This window comes from Gopherus flavomarginatus, chromosome 2, assembly GCF_025201925.1.
Source record: "Gopherus flavomarginatus isolate rGopFla2 chromosome 2, rGopFla2.mat.asm, whole genome shotgun sequence".
NCBI lineage: Eukaryota > Metazoa > Chordata > Testudines > Testudinidae > Gopherus > Gopherus flavomarginatus.
Genome location: NC_066618.1, coordinates 119,608,578 through 119,626,156, shown reverse-complemented (window position 1 = coordinate 119,626,156; position 17,579 = coordinate 119,608,578). Strand labels below are relative to the sequence as shown.

The following is a 17,579-nucleotide window of genomic DNA, read 5'->3' as shown; positions in this document are numbered from 1 at the left end:
TAGCCAACAGCTGCGCCTGATGGCCACCACCAAGGCAACCACCGTGGCAGCCAAATCTGTAGCAGCCCAGGCCATCTGGAGGGTGCCCTTTGCCACCGCTTTTCCCTCCTCCAGGATCGTGGTAAGCTCGAGGGCCAGGTCCTGTGAAAGGGCCTCCCTGAACTTGATAAGGGAGTTCCATAAATTAAAATTGTACCTGCCCAACAGGGCCTGGTGGTTGGATACCTGAAATTGTAGGGAGGCCATTGAATACATTTTCTGCCAAAGAGGTCTAGTCATTTGACTTTTTTATTTTTTGGCGTGCCGCTCACCTGGCCCTGCCTATCCCCCTCATTAACTGCGGACATGACCAGCGACCCCGCTGGTGGGTGCGTATAGAGATATTCAAACCCCTTTGCAGGGACAAAATACATTTTTCCACCCTTTTGGACATGGGTGGAATCAAAGATGGGGTCTGTCACAGAGTTCTAGCAATCTTTAGGACCCCAGGGTGGAGGACAAGTAGTCTGATTCCTCCTCCAACTCCTCGATTTCAAGGTTTAAGTTGGTTGCAACCCTTTTAAGGAGAGCCTCGTGCTCCTTAAAGTTGCCGGGGGGACTGCCAGTCTGGGAGGGCCCGGCCACCGCTTTGTCCAGCCATGAAGATGATGAGGGCATCGCTGGGGGAGGGGCGGGTTCCCCTTCCCTTTCTGGAGACAGCTCCTTGGGTGCTGGTGCCTGTTGATTTGTCTCTGCGGTGGATTCTGCACCATGTTTCAAAACCGGTGCCAGCAGTTTGTCCGAAGCAGCCACAGAGGAGCGGTGGCAGTATGGAACCAGCATCACCAGTACCACCCAAGGGTTCCAATATGGCCATTGAGCAGGCCACTGTCCCTGTTGCTGGCATCGTGCTGGTCTTGTGGGCTGATGATGGGCTGAACCCCAGCTCTGACTTGGACCAGTCTCCTTCCGGAGACCAGAGTGGGGCTGTGGAGGCCTGTGTGTGCCGACTAACTCTTGTCGGAGACCGGTGTCTAGAGGGTAGGGATTATCGCCTGTCCCTCGAGGGGTACCAAGGCGGAGGAGACCAGTGCCATGATGATGGGCAGTCCCGAACTAGTGGGGACCGGCACCTGGGTGATAGAGATCTGCGCCAAGGTGATCTTAGGCAGGAGGCCGTCCAGTACCAGGAGCGTGGGGACTGGTGCCTCAATTACAGTGATCTGTGCCTCATGGAAGGAGAACACAGCACCGGGGACCTGGGCCTTCTAGCTAGTGACCAAAGTACTAGGCTATGGGGATGGGGATGAATGCCTGCGATCCAGGGACTGATGGTGCTCCCCTGCAGTAGCGGTAGGCCCACCAGGTCTTTGGCAGCTTGGGCTGTCCCGGGCGACAAGATCACCACAGAAGCTAGGATCCCCTACTGCTCCCAGGAGTCGGATCATTGGCTAGGTTAGAGGGTCAGAGCGTAGCAGTACTCCCCTGTAGCTCGGGGGCAGGCACGTGGCCTGAACTAAGTCCTTTGCCCAAAGCCCCCTTCCCCTCCTTGGACAGTGCCAGGGAGCCCTTTTTCTTCAGATCCTTCTTGGGCACCAGTGAAGGGGATCCTGCTAAGGGAAAAATTTCCAATGACTATGCACGAGTGAGTGCACAAACCTAGAATGGAATTGACATAAGAAAGCACTCAAAGAACAACATTCTTTGCGAGCCATTCAACACACAGCCCAAATGCTTTCAATGTGTCCCACATCACAAGCTCAACAAAATGTAGTCCTTAATATTCCACTTATCCTATGAAACAGGAGTGTCTTTTAACTCCCCTTCCCCAGAAAAATGATGTTATGAGCTGGGGAAATCTTGTTCCGGGTCAAGTTACAACCTGTCTGGGATGGATGGGTGCGCCCCCCAAAGCAGCAGCCGCTCCAAGATTTAGTCAGAGGTATTTATAGTATAAGTCATGGACAGGCCATGGGCTGTGAATTTTTATTTCCCTTGACCTGCCCATGACTTTTACTAAAAATACCTGAGACTAAATGGCAGCCTTATGCATGACCCTAAAAGAAACCTGAGGAGAGGTTTTTGGGTACGAGGTACAGGATGAAAAGATTGTTCTTGGTGCTGTGAGCAAAAGAAGCTGTTTCCTGCTATTTTATTCCTTCTGTGTTCAGAGACACAGGACTTCGTACATTTTTTGTAAATAAGCAAAACTGCATCAAAGAAATACCTACGATCGATTTCTTCTCTTAACTGGAATAACCTACTAGATTCTGAATGTTCGGCTAGGTGCTTGGGTCAAAAAAGGATAACAATAACAAAACAGGAACTCAGTGTTACTCAGTGGAATTCAGCTTGCAGGGCAGAAAATTGCCTACATAAAAGGCAAAGAATTAAAATCTGGGACTCAAATTCTGCTCTGTTTCACTTCTGAAAATTCAGAGTAACTCCACTGGTGTAACAGAAGAATTTGCCATGAGACATTAAGCAAGGATAACTTTCAGTAGTACAGAGTGGAGTTTAGATCATGATAAGTGGGAAATTATCAAGAGAAAATACTGTACACAGTTGCATCCGACAATGTGCACGTTAAAGGGAAGCTCCAGTGAAAACTAGAAGACATTCTGATCACTGCATCTAGTAACAAAAGGAGCCTGCCTGATCCAATTCCCATCAAATTACAGAGAGCTTTTGACTTTCCATGGGTATTGGAACAGGTCCTAAATCACTCACCTTTTCAAATGTTGTAAATATTAAATGCAAAAACTAGCACTGCTTCAATGCTGACAATGATAAATCAAGAAGAGAAAAGTTTGGAAATTCCAGTTTTATGGTTTATGCTGCAATGTTAATTCAGCCACGTTGCACATCTTGTATATTTTATTGAATAGATAAAATAATACAAATACATTTGGGGTTACACTTAACCACATTTCACAAGTGCAACCTGGATGAGTTAACATTGCAGTGTAGACGATAACTCAAGAATTTCCTCATTTCTGACTTATTGATTTCTAGTAATATTAACTACTGGAATTTCCTAACATTTGATTACTTTATTTTAAAGCTTAATGGTCATTTTTGGATGTAATATTATAAGTAAATATTTAACTATCTATGCCATATTAAGTAATCGCTATAAGAGTTCTCAGTTTCATGCACTGGAAACATTATAGACTTTTAATCAGTAGATTTTAGTTATCTGCGCCTTAGTAGAAAATAATGTAAAAACAAACAAATGCCCCCTCCCCACATACAAATAATAATCATCCAAGACCAGTATACCCAAACTAGACTGTAAGTTATCACTGGATATAGCCACAAGTTAGTAGTTAGGCACAACAGCTGGGTTAAATTTGACAGATACTATCCGCAAAGTTTCATCTAATCTGGTACATTAATAAGAATTGGAAAATAGGAATCTTTCCTATTAACTAAGTACACAATTAAAAGAAATGTTTTTACAGATGCCAAGCTGTTATAAATTTTAGAAAAATAACAGAAGAATGGCTTACAGTTCTTCTCATTGCCAAACTGTTTTTACTCGAGCCATTTCAATGAACGAAGGGGGGGAATTAAGTCTTTTCCCTCACTCTGTTACTTCCTGGGTACAGTTGGCTGTCATTGTGCTTATTTGGACTGCTTAGTAGTTGGAATATATGGCAGAAAGATGAGAAAGCAATCCCACTATTTTTAAGACATGGCTCATTCAAAATGACAAAGTGTACGGCAATCAATGACTTTTTCAATGAATACTCCAAAGTATATTAGAGAAGAAATGTGTGCACAAATTGATGATATTATTATTGGGAACCAGAAGATCATCATTCCCTCATCTCTAATTTATTCCTGCATTTTGAGAAGCTAAATTTTGGTTCATCCAGTGCTTAACGAGGAAGTTTTAAATCAGTGGTTTTCAAACTGCGGTATAGGGAGCACTGATGGTCCACAGAGCACTTCCACATCGTCTGCAGAGCTGCTTTTGCCACAACAGTGAAGTATCTTTTCAGCTTCAAGCAACAATCCTTGCTACTAGTTGTACCTAGTCCAGGACACAAGTGCTTCCAGATTTTTTTGACAAATTAATATAAAAATAACTAAGCAGCTTTCATCTCCTATACTGCTGTTTCTTGTCTTTCTTTGCTAGGTGTTTTTTGTTTTTTGTTGTTGTAACGTTTAGCTGTGATTAGATTTTCACACAACGTTAAAATTGAAAGTGTAGAAGTAAATTGCAAAGTGATTGGCAGTGATTAGAGTAATGGAGATGGCAGGAAACCATGGAAACTTTGTGAACTAATAAATACCATATCTCATACTTGTAAAAAAGAAATACACAATAAAAGATAAGAAATAGGGATATGGAACTCAGCAGCTGCACCCATCAGATGGTGCAACTTTACTTTGTTCTTTTACCTTTAATTCTGTCTCAATTTTTTTTTCACGTAATCGAGTACCGTGGTGTTTGGAAAGGTGAGAAGGGAAGTTGTTCAGGAGATGATCTCCAGCTTAAAATTTGGCTCTACTCTGAAAGTTTACTTTATGAAAATGGCATTGTAGGGGCACATACTTTTTATGTCTTAATGATTTCTGTATTAAATATGATCAGTTGTTGCTAACTGCTAGCCTTGCAAATTTAACCTACTCTGAGAGTCAAGTTGAGCTCTTTTCTTTTCATACATCATCACCTGTTATAAAGGTTTTGTAGGTCAAAATATGTCCTCATTTAAACCAGTGCTACTCCAGGGGTAATCAGTTGGAACTTAATAAGCAGTTGGTTAATAATACACAAAGTAGTACAGAATCCTTCCACTCATGTGCTCAGATGTGTTGGTTCTAGAAAGATGAAACAATAGTAAAAACCTACTTTTAGCATTTTTAAACTTGTAAAACCTAGCTCTGAAAGCAAACAAGGAACACATTTGTTGAGTAAGAAAGAGCCACCTGTGTATAGTTACATTTCACAATAACACCCGACTGTGACACTAATCTTGTACCACTGAAGTCAATGGAATCTTTGCCACTAACTTCAGTGGGTGCAGAATCAGGCTCTTTGTGAGACAGTTCATACTATGAAAAAGTTTGATAATCTCTGTTTTAAACAACTCTAGCATTTGAAAACATAAAACTCTAAATCTGATTATTTTAACCACTGCCTATTGTTCTGAAACTGTCTGTCTACAGCAGTGGACTTGGGGATGTTTATAAAATGATTTTAAAGTTATCTTGTACTGTAAATAAACTCCAAAGTACTGAATATATTACAAACATCTTCAAACCCCAACTGCCATATTTGGAACAAAAACATGCCCAATACAATTTTGTAAACATTATTACTATTACTATTAATTATATATGTCAGAAAATTACTATTTTAATAGTCTAAAATTTAAAATGGCTAAATATGTGGTTATGAATATGCTTTAGCAAATTGGGCTGAATTTCCATATGTGCAGATGAGTTCTCAACTTGCAAGGTCTTCTGAGGATAAACAGCCATTATAGATAGCTCAACGGATGTCTGCCTAGTGCAAAAACATCTTAAAGATGTAGAAAATAACAGAGACTGCTGTGATATGAAGGGAAAAATGCAATCCTGCATTTCATACACCTTGTTTCATGTCACTGAAGTTACTGGGGTTCCACAGAGTGAAAGTCAGGACAGAATTCGGCCCTAACAATTCTGTATGACTTTGCGCAGTCATTATAGTTTCTAATATGAGAGAGAGAGAGAGAGAGTCCAGAGAAGGAAAACATACATGTCAGCAAAGGATTATTTAATCCACAAGGGAAGATTTCTAGAGGGGACTATATAATTCTGAATAAACTGATCCAGGGCATGCTGAAAATTGATTAGGCATATCCTTGTACTCTGACCCATAATGTAAGAAACTGGATACAGGCAATGAAATTAAGTGGCAGTCAATCTGGAACCAATGAAAAGAAACATATGTAACATATAAGGTAGTCTCCTAATGAAATTCACTGCACAAGAGGTCATTGAGACAAAAATATGCTTATTTAAAAGGGTAGATTTTACAGCCCCCAAAACATTTACAGCTATATAAATAATCATATCATACATTAGGCCACAAATTTACTGTCTTTTGCAGTTCAGAAAGAATTCCTTTCAATTTTCAGCATAACACAGCTGCCTAGGTGCACTGTGAGGTATATTCTATTTCTTATGAAACAGTTATTGGACACCGAAGGGTTTAGCATTACAAGGACAAGTGGAGTGAGCCATCAAAATTTATACTTCCATGAAACTGAAAACATGTATATTACAGTACAAGAAAATAGACAGAAAGGAATTATTATAATAAACTTTCTTACCAGAATACATTTGACTGTTAGAACTGCACTGGGATCCTTGTGGTTAGCTGCCCAATGAAGTGGGATTTTGCCTTCAATATCAGGGATTCCAATATTAGAATCGTGTTTTATAAGAAGTTTCACATGTTCTGGGTTATTGTAGTAGGCACTCCAGTGCAGAGCAGTTTGCTAGAACACAACATTCATAAATTTTAAAAATGAAATTAAATGGATACAGTTTCAAAATTAGTTCTGTGAAAAAAATACTTGGAATTTATAAAAAGATATCTTCATAGATTCTTGGATCTTCCAAGAATCTATGAAGATATCTTTTTATAAGTTCTAAGTAACCTTTCTTAATGATCTCTTATCTGGTTATATTTTAAAAGTGTAGAGATTTACACTATTTACACTGCTGTCGCAACATGAACATTAAATGTATCTCAGACCTATAATTAAGGCTAAGATTTTGTCATGGATATTTTTAGTAAAAGTCACAGACAGATCATAGGCAATAAAGAAAAATTCACAGAAGCCCGTGACCTGTCCATGACTTTTACTAAAAACATCCATGACAAAATGGGGAGCTGCAGAGTCCCCACACTGCCCGCAGTACCTCAGCAGCTGCAGGGGCTGCAGCTTGGAGCTCCGGGGTCCCCCGTTACCCGTGGGGGTTTGGAACTGTGGAATTCCCCCACTGCTTGAAGCAGCCAGGAGCTGCAGAGTACTCAGAGCCACCACAGGTGGCGGGGGGACCCTGCATCTCCCAGCTTCCACAGGCTGAAGTCACAGAGGTCTCTGGAAGTCACGGATTCATTGCTGTGTAACACTCTGGGCTTGGGCTGGATCCCCGGGTGTAGGGCCCTGCAAGGTGGGAGGGTCCTAGCGCTCAGTCTCCAGCCTGAGCCCAGATTTCTACACAGCAATGAAACAACCCCATAGCCTGAGCCCTGCGAGCCCAAGTTAGCTGGAACGGGCCAGCTGCGAGTGTCTAGTTGCTGTGTAGGTAGACCCTTAGTTTCAGTATGACGTTCTGGACATTGGACAAGAGTTTTCATATGATGCGATTTCAAAAACACACAAGCCATTAAAAAACAAGGACATTTAAAGATATATGACACCTCTTAATTATGCATAATGTCCACCTAGCACATTTCCACTAAGACAGACAGATTTCACTTCACTAGGAGCTTCCTTCTCCTTACAACAAACAAGGAAACATGCTACACACAACTTGTTTACTGTCCATGGCAGTGTAACACAAACTTAATTGAGACTCCAGAAATGTTAGTAAATATTCAGCATTAACATATGTGCACAGGTTAACTGTATAGTGTGTTTTTCTTTGCTGGGTCTGAGATAATCCCCAAATCCCTCTCTCTCATCATAGGACTGTGTTTTCTCCTTTCTCCCACACACATAAGGGTTTTGTTCCCTCCCTCTTTCCATACACAGGGACTGTGATTACTTCCTATACCTACACACATACAAAAGGGTTTTCATAGGGCTGGTCTTCACTATGGGGAGATCAACGCCCCTGCAATCGATGCAACGGGTCGATTTAGTGGGTCTAGTGAAGACCTGCTAAATCAATGGCCGAGTACTGTCTGGCTGACCCCGGTACTCCCAGTACTTATTTATGTAGATGGAGTAGCATAACTTATGTCGACTTACTCCTGTAGTGGAGACAAGCCCACAGTCACACATTATAAAGTCAGAGGGGACCATTGTGATCATTTAATCTGACTTCCAGCATAACACTTCCTAGAATTAATTCCTTTTTATTGAATTAATTCCAGCACATCTTTTAAAAAAACATCCAATCTTGATTTAAACATTTCCAATGATGGAGAATCCACCATAAACCTTGATAAATTGTTTCAGTGGTTAACTACTCACACAGATAAAAAATTAGACAAATTCAGACTAGAAATGAGGTCCAGTTTCAACTTCCAGCCAATGGATCTTGTTATAACTTTTTCTGCTAGACTGAAGAGCTCTGTATTATCAAATTTCTATTTCCCATGTATGTACTTATAGACTGTGATCAAGTCGGCCTTAATCTTCTCTTTCTTATACTAAACACATTGAGCTCCTTGAGTCTTTCAATATAACATATGTTTTCCATCCTTTAATCATTTTCGTGGCTCTTCTCTAAACACACTCCAATTTATCTACATCCTTCTTCAATTGTTGACACCAAAAACTATCACAGTATTCGGATCTTAATTGCACCAGTGCCAAATAGAGGTTATATAACTTTCCTGTTCCTACTCAATATTCCCATTCAGCTTTGTGAAACTGGCCCTTTAAAAGAACCAACTACATACATTATTAGTTTGGACTTTTATATGTTTGCCCACAATAAATGTAATCAATTCAGGATCACTTGTATCTAAACTATCATTAATTTTTAGTTCTGTGATCAATTTCTCTTAATCTGTCAAGAGGAGGTCTTGTATTGAATTCTCGTGTGCCAGATGCAACACTTTTTGAGTTAGGAAACTGCCATCTATAATTTTTAGAAATTCCAATAATGTTTTAGTACTGGCAGCATGAGACATCCAGCAAGTCACTCAGATTAAAGTCCTGCATGATAACAGCCTTTTACCCTGCAAATTATAGATAGTTGCTTAAGGGGCTGCTAATCCTGTTCTCCAATGTGATTTGGTGGTCTGTACAATTTAGTACCCTATTTGTGCTTTACCTGTTAGATCTGATCCATAAATATTCAAGATCATTTGCTTTAAAGTTGTCAATGACTCAGAAACAGGTAACAGGTTTTGTTCACTTACCCTCATGCAAACAATTTTTGTTTTGTTTACTCCCTCCTGACAAAATAGAGGATGTATTTTTACTCCTCTTGATCCTACCCAGGGACTGTCTTTATTCATGCCCTCCGAACACAGGTCTTTACTCCCCACTGCATGCAGGTTCTGTGTTTAGGAAGTGCTCTACCCACAAACGCTCTTAAAATTTACAATTTAAGATAGATTACTGGAATCTATAGTAGCCATATAACATCCTTATATATAAATCCATACTAAGACAATGGTTCAAGTAAAGAGAGCTCTGCCACTTGACTTGCTGTGTGACCTTGAGCAAATCAACCCACAACTGTATTAACTGAGATGGAATAAATAGGCCAAAGGTGTTGTTATAACTCAGTCACTGTCCAATATCAAACAGTGTTAAACAAAGTTTGGGGTTTGAAATACAGAACTCTCAGCCTGCTTTGTACCGTGGCAAATACATCACTAAAAACCCTTTTAATCTTTTATTAAACATAAAGAAAGGAAGGAAAAATAGTTAAAGCATTTCAAATATAAAGTATTAAAGAAGGCTTTCATTTAACAACATCCCGTGTTCCCTTTTGCTGAAGAGTTTTTAGAAGAAGGAGGAAAAAAAAAACAACTTTTGTTCGACAGTCCCTTAGATGATATAAAAGATGGTAACAACTGTGTTTTGGGGGAAAAGAGAAATTAGCTGAGATGGACTGGAGCTGTTAAATTCCAATCCCACTTCATCCCACGTGGTGTTTGGGATTCAGCTTGAGTCGGTAGAGGTGGCAATATCATCTGAGTATCTCTCTATAGTCCAGTCTAGTTAGGACAACTCTCAGGGTCAGGATGAAGGCCTTGGGTCCCAGGACATGGAGGAGGTAGCACCTATGATGATGAAGCCTGATCCAGTAGCCAATTTTTCTCCTCAAAGTCTCTTTCTTTAAGAACCCACAAATGGAATGGGGGTGGGGTAGAATAACCCATCCCCTCATTATTTTGTCCACCAGTTAGGCCTAGTTTCCAACACATCAATTTTGGTTTACTGATTTCTGTTCCACACTTCTCTTGTTTACCAAGGATGATCTTAAAACAGCCCTTGAGTTATATCAGTAGATTTTTTATTTTGGACTAATTAAGTCTCTCTCTTCCTTTCACATCTCTTCCTATCAAGATTTGTTATTACAGGTTATTGTGACATCTGATGAAATTTCATGTACTTTTTACAGTTGAGCTCACAATTAAGGTACATTTGTAGCCTCAATTATCACACCAACACCTCTCAGATTCAGCTTTCCCATCTGCATAAATGAAAAATGCTTATTCAGGGGTGTTATTAGGATTAACATTAACCAAACAACATAACAGTTTGTGGACCCTGAATAACGTTCATTGATTGTTAAAGATATATATTTTTCTTTTTCCCTCCTTCATGGTGTCACTACAGGGCAGAGTTAAGGTTTCTGCTAATGGAGAAACCTTCAGTTTTTAAGAATAATGGGAGTGGGTGGAAATGACCGTTAACTTGCTCAAATATTCAAAGGTAGGTTTTGCACAAGATTTCAGTGAGTTTTAACTTTGTGGAAAGTTTGAAGAGCTTCTGACACAGTTAAGGTTGTTTGGGTACCTTAACTGTGCACTTCCATATCTCAACATGTTTGGATTTCTTTTAAGTTAAACCTGAACTGATAATTTCCTGGGTTTATAACGCTTGGTTTGGCGATAATTGCAATATCTCAGTAATGTAGCTTATTCCAAATAACTGATATGTATCCTCAACCTTAAATCCATTTCACATAAATACTGTCTAGAAATAACAAATATATTGTTACAGATCATTATTGTATCATTGTTACAGATCATCTCTGTACCAAGCTTATTTTGTGAAAGCAAAAAAAACAGTTACCTACCTTGAGTAACTGTTGCTCTTTGAGATGTGTTGCTCCATTCCATTCTAGGTGTGCATGCGCCCATGCATGTGGGCATCGGAGATTTTTGCCTTAGCATCTGGTATCTTGGTATCTGCAGGGTCAGCTGTGGCACCCCAGAGTGCCGTGTCCATGTGTCGGTATATCAGGTGCCGCTGGCCCTATGCCCTCTCAGTTCCTTCTTGCTGGCAACTCCAACAGAGGGGTAGGAGGGTGGGTAATGGAATGGACATGAGTGGCACATCTCGAAGAACAGCAGTTACAAAAGGTAGGTGACCATTTTTTCTTCTTCAAGTGCTTGCTCATGTCAATTCCATTCTAGGTGACTCACAAGCAGTGTCAATGGAGGTGAGCTCGGAGTTCACTGTTTTGTAGCTTGCAGAACTTCTCTGCTAAAGCCAGCGTTGTCTTGAGCTTGCTGGGTAAGCGCATAATGAGATGTGAACATATGGACAGACCAGGTAGCGGCCCAACAGATCTCTAGGACTGGTACCTGTGCTAGGAACCCCGCTGATGATGTTTGTGCCCTAGTCGAGTGTGCCGTCACAATTGCTGGTGGAGACATCTTCACCAGCTCATAGCAGTAGCAGATGCAGGCCACGATCCAGGAGGAAATCCTCTGAGCAGACACTGGGCAATCTTTCATTCTGTCTGCAACTGCAACAAACAATTACATAGACTTATGGAATGGCTTTGTACTATCTACGTAGAAGGCCAGTGTCCTCCTGATGTTCAGTGTTGCCTGCACTCCTCATCTGATGAGGCGGCTTTGGAAAGAAGATGGGTAAGTACATGTCCTGGCCAGTATGAAACTGGGAAATGAACTTGGCCAGAAACATTGGGTATGGTTGAAGCTGGACCTTATCCTTGTAGAAGACCATACAGGGTGGTTCCGAAATAAGTGCCCTGTTCACGAACACCCTACAGGCCGACTTTATCATGGCCAGGAACAAAACATTCCAGAAGAGAAGCAGGAGATAGCAGGAAGTCAGAGGCTCAAAGGGAGCCCCCATGAGCCTCGACAGCACGAGATTCAGATCCCAGGGGGAGGCGATCCTGGATGTGCGGGTAGAAATGCTCAAGACCTTTCAAAAACTGTGCCATCGTGTCATGAGCAAAGATCGACCTGCCTTGGAACGGAGAATGGAAAGTACAGATAGTGGCCAGGTGGACCTTGATGGATGACAGGGACAAAATTTGGAGTTTGAGGTGCTGCATATAATCCAGGATCTCATGCAGCAGGGCCTGCTTGGCCCGAATATGCTGTTCCAAGGCCCAGCACATGAACCTTTTCCATTTGGCCAGCTAAGTCACTCTGGTGGAGGGTTACCTGATACCCAGCAAGACCTGCTGAACACAGGTTGAGCATGACTGTTTGTCCGTGCTTAGCCATGCAGTAGCCAAGCCATCAAGTGCAGAACCGCCAAGTTCAGGTGCAAAAGGCTGCAGTGGTTCTTGGACAGCAGATCTGATCAGAGGGGCAGCTGCAGTGAGGTGGCTACCGAAAGGCTGAACAACATGCCGAACCAGTGCTGGCGAGGCCATGCAGGGACTATTAGGATAATTTTCGCCCTGTCTTGCTTGATCTTCACAAGGACGCTGTGAATCAATGGCACTGGCGGGAAGGCATACTTCGGTGCCCTGACCAAAGGATGAGAAAGGCATCTGACAGGGAGCCCCTGTCAATCCCCCGGATTGAACAGAACACATGGCATTTTCTGTTCTGCCTGGACATGAACATGTCCACCTGGGGAGTCCCCCATCTCTGGAAGACTATGATGACCACCTCCAGATGGAGCAACCACTCGTGGTGAAATGAGAAAGTCCTCCTGAGGTGATCCACCAAGATGTTCCTGGTTCCAGGCAGGTGCGCAGCTATCAGATAATTGGCATGCAACATACAAAAATCCCATAGGTGGGGAGCTTCTTCGCCAAGTCCTAGCACCGCCATACTTGTTGATGTAATACTGTACATCACACCAGTATTGTCCATCAGGACCTGAACTACTGTGCCATGCAGGTGGGGCAAGAAAGCCTGGGAGGCCAGGTAAACCACACTGAGCTCCCTGATGTTGATGTGGAAAGCCAGATTGTCTCACAACCAGCGACCCTGAGTGCTCATCTCACCCAGATGGGCTCCTCAGCCCAGGTCCAAAGCATCGGAGACCTGGGTCAGCAACGGGGACAGGGTCATGAAGAGTACTCCCTCCAACACCGATCTGGGCTCCAACCACCAATCCAGGGATGACCTGATGTGATCCGGCACCCTAACTACCTGGTCTAAGTCATGCCTGTTGGGGACGTAGACCAACGCCAGCCACGCTTGCAGAGGACAGAGATGGAGTCAAACATGGCTGACCACGTACATACACACAGCTATGTGGCCTAACAGCCACAGGCAGGTGTGAGCCAAGGTGAGTGGGAGGTTCTTTACCTGGGAGATCAGGTCCAACAGGGCCTGAAAATGCACTTCTGGAAGGAAAACTTTGCCTCACCTGGAGTCGAGAACCACTCCAATGAACTCTATTTGCCGCACAGGCGTTAAAAGTGTTGTTTTTTCTCGTTTATTAAGAGGCCCAGGTTGCGGCAGGTGGAACGCACCAGATTGAGGGTCCTCCGCACTTGCTCCCGAGACTGGCCCTTGATGAGCCAGTTGTCGAAATACAGGAAGACCTGGACCCCTCGATGTCTTAGGTAAGCAACCACTGGCGCCATACATTTTGTGAACACCCTCGGGGCTAATAAGGGCCAAACAGCAGCTCCATGAATTGAAAATGGCGTCCACCCACTATGAAACGGAGGAAGAGTCTGTAACCTTGGAATACGGAAATAAGAGTCCTTCAAGTCACGGGCAGTATACAAATCTTCTGGATCCAGGAAGGGGATCATGGAGGCCAGGGAGACCATGTGAAACTTCAACTTTTTGGAAGACTTGTTGAAGCTACGTAGGTCCAGAATGGGTCTGAGGCCCACTTTTGCTTTTGGGATTAGGAAGGAGCGGGTACAGAACCCTTTTCCTTTCATGTTCTGAGGGACCTCCTCCGCTGCCTCCAGGAGCAGGAAGTTCTTGACCTCTTGGACGAGGAGTTTCTTGAAGAGGGATGAGGAAGAAGGGGTTAGCAGGTACGGGCGGCCGAAAATTGCAGGTTATAGCCCCGACATACTATGTACAGGACCCAGCGGTCTGTGTTGACCTGTGACCAGGCTGAATGGTAGGGATGAAGACAGTCAAGGAAAGAACAAGGTGGATCTGCGGAATTGATTGGGGCATTGCTCTCAAGCACACCTTCAAAATGAACGTTTCTGGCTCCCAGGATGCTTCACTAGGCCAGACTGTGCAGGTGGGCGGGAGGAGGAAGGGCGGCGACGACTAAAGCTCGTATCTCTATCCCTTCTCCTTGCAGGTCCTTGATGAGGCTGCCAATGCCTTGGCAGTGGGGGCAGCCAGAACTGTTTCTCTACAGACTGCAGCGTATGTGAAGGGTGACCCAAGTATCCTTTAATCCATGCCGTGCATCAGTCTGCTCCAAATAGAGACCGATCCCAATGAATGGGAGGTCCTGGATAAAGGTCTGCATCTCTTGGGACAGGCCGGCGGTCTGAAGCCAGGAGCTGTGCCTTATAACCACCACTGACCTGATGACCCTAGCCACTGAGTCCGCCCATATCCCATGCCATCTGGAGAGAGCACATTGCAACTGAGGTGCCCTCCTCCACCAGGGTGCTAAATTCCTGGGCCAGACCCTGAGGAGGGAACATCTTGAACTTATGGAGTCCCATATGTTAAAATTATACCTGCCCATGAGGGCCTGATGCTTCACCACCTGGAACTGCAGGCTGGCTGTTGAATAAACTTTTCTCCCAAAAAGGTCCAGTCTTTTGGCCTCTTTATTTTTGGAAGTTGAACTAGTGCGCCCCTACTTTTCCCTTTCATTGGCTGCAGAGACAACCAGCAAGCCCGGAGGTGGGTGGGCATAAAGGTACTTGAACCCTTTGACCAAGACAAAGTACTTCTTTTCAGCCCTTTTGGAGGTGGGAGGGATGGATGACTGGGTTTGCTAGAGGGTCTTGGCAATTTTCAGGACCCCATCATGCACTGGTAGTGCAAAACGTGCTGGGGTAGAAGCTGAGAGGACACTGAACAAAGTGTTCATCTGCTTGGCCATCTCCTCCACTTCTAGGCCCAAGTTCTCAGCCACCTGTCGAAACAGGGCCTGATGTTCCTTAAAATCGTCTGGTGGGCTGGCCCTCAATGGTCCCATGACCACATTGTCCTGAGATGAGGATGATAACTGTACCAGTGGGGGAGGCTCCGGGGCATCATCCCCTCTGGGGGAAAGGGGTTTTGGGGTGGGCACTGTCTCCTCTACCCCATCCTCAGAGTGGGTCTGATGCATTGAGCCCGGTTCCGCCAGCTGTTGCTCTGAGGAAGCGGCAGATGAGCGGTGCGAAGAGGACATCATCATCACTGGCATGCCCCAGGTGCTCCAATAATGCCACTGGCCATGCTGCCAAGGTGGCACCGTAGATGTCGAGATGGCCTCAAGAGCCTATTCGTGCCAGTGGGGTCTTGCAAAGGGATGAACTGCCCTTCCATGCCGGAAGAATCCTCTTCCAGTGAACCTGGCAGGGCTGTCAATGCCTGTATCTGCCTGCTGACAATCGTCGCTGGAGATCGGTGTTTGGAGTGGGAGGATCAGTGCTGGTATCAAGGGGACCGGTGGTGGAGGTACCAGAATCACAACAGGGAGTGCTCCCACGGGGTGGTGACTGAGATCTGGGCCAAGAAGGCAACTGGTGGGAGGGTAAATGGTGCAGGTGGAACAGAGACCGGCATCCCCGCCCCCCCCAAGGCAATCTGCGTTGAGCTGGCGGGGACCACGATCATGGTGCCAGTGACCAAGGACGAGCCCCAGAGAATCTGGGCTGTGATGCCGGAGATCTGGCAGTGTGGAGATGGAGAGCACCGCTATGTCTCAGGGGATCAGCAATGCTCCACTGCCCCCTGAGGGGTCTTAGCTGCTGTCTGGCCCTCATAGGGAGCCTTTGCCACTTCTGGCACGAGCAGTGCAGGGGGAGGCCTCTGTTCTCTCAGCGCCGGGGGAGCATGGGAAGGCGTCAATACCATCAGAAGTTTGGGCCCCCTACTGCTCCCGGGAGTTGGTGGTGGATCCTTTAAGGGCTCTGACTGGGGAGGCACATCCTCGTGGCTCCAGAGTGGCAGGGCAGCCTGAACTGGATTCTTTGCCCGATGCTCCATGGCTTTTCTTGCCTGGTGCTGGGGAGCCATGCTTTTTTGTTGTCTTTCTGGGCACCAGCGATGGGAGCAGTGCCGGACAGAGCCCGATGCCGAAAGCACGGTGTGCGCTAAGGCTGAGGTACTAGGCGAGATTTGGTGGGATGGCTTGGAAGCTGGACGAAGGGCAGCCTCCATGAGAAGAGCCCGCAAACGAATATCCTTCTCTTTCTGAGTCCTGGGTCGAAAAGTTTTACAAACAGGACCCTGTCCTTCACATGTGATTCCCCCAAGCACTTGAGGCCGCTGCTGCGGGGATTACTTACAGGCATAGGCCTGTTACAGTCCACGCAGGGCTTAAACACCAACTGGGGCATGTTCCACCTGGGGCAAAGTCCCCACTTAAACTCTAACTTCTAACTCCTAACTACACTTTACAACTACTTAATACTAATTACTATAAATAACTATTTACAAGGCCTCAAGGCTCCAAGTCAGAAGAGATGAAACCGCTAGCCCTTGCTATGCAAGGAAAGGCGTTCTGACTAACCACCGCGGGCGGTAAGAAGGAACTGAGAGGCCATAGGGCCGGCAGTGCCTGATATACCAATGCATGAGCGTGGCACTCAAGTGGGCGCCACAGCCAGCCCTATGGATACAGCAAAGACAAAAATCACCAAGAACCATGCACGTGGGTAATCGACATGAGCAAGCTCTTGAAGAAAAACAAAGGTTTCATATACAGAAAACATATCGGCCAAGGTAACAGAAATAACAGATGTGTTTCTTTATATTTATCTGTTTTATGAATTGGAATTGCATTAAAACTGCCACAAGAATTGTCACGAAAGCAGTATCTTACCTTGTTTCTGTCCTGTGTATCTACTTCGCCTGGTGCCATGTATTTCAGTAACAAAGCTAAGCACTTGGGACTCTTGTGGCGGGTAGTTAAATGTAAAGGAGTCATTTCTTCTAAATCCTTTTGCATCCAGTTTGCTCTACGAGCAAGCAAAAGTTTCATGAAGCGATAATTTCCCTGGATAAGGAAAAATATAACAGTAAGAAACTAGTTCTAGCAACTTAGTCAAACCAAAAGATGCTGAACTGGGATGCTTTCTTTCAGGTGTTTACTGTCATTCTGGATGATCCCTACTGCACTGTTTTAGCTGTGGCAGCCCTGCGAAAACTACAATAGGGGGAGGAACTGGTTGCCTCCTACACCATCCACTTCAGACAACTTGTCTCTGACATGGAGTGGAATGAGGAGGCACAGCTCCACCAGTTTCAGTGGGGTTTGCGTGAGGCAATTAAAGATTAGCTACCTCGCATGAAAATCCCAACCCATTTG

At 44.4% G+C, this 17,579-nt stretch overlaps 1 protein-coding gene across 5 annotated transcripts in view; it reads right to left on the bottom strand.

Moving 5' to 3' along the window:
* INVS (inversin) overlaps nt 1-17,579 on the bottom strand; it is a 219,896-nt gene that overhangs the window by 118,151 nt on the left and 84,166 nt on the right. For 4 of the 5 annotated variants that reach the window (XM_050938135.1, XM_050938137.1, XM_050938136.1 and 1 more), the window contains 2 exons: nt 17,094-17,267; nt 6,309-6,476 (listed from right to left, as the gene is read on the bottom strand). In XM_050938135.1, coding sequence (XP_050794092.1) covers nt 6,309-6,476; nt 17,094-17,267 — 342 coding nt within the window. The remainder of the gene's footprint in view (nt 1-6,308; nt 6,477-17,093; nt 17,268-17,579) is intronic. The other variant, XM_050938139.1, reaches the window with a different exon arrangement.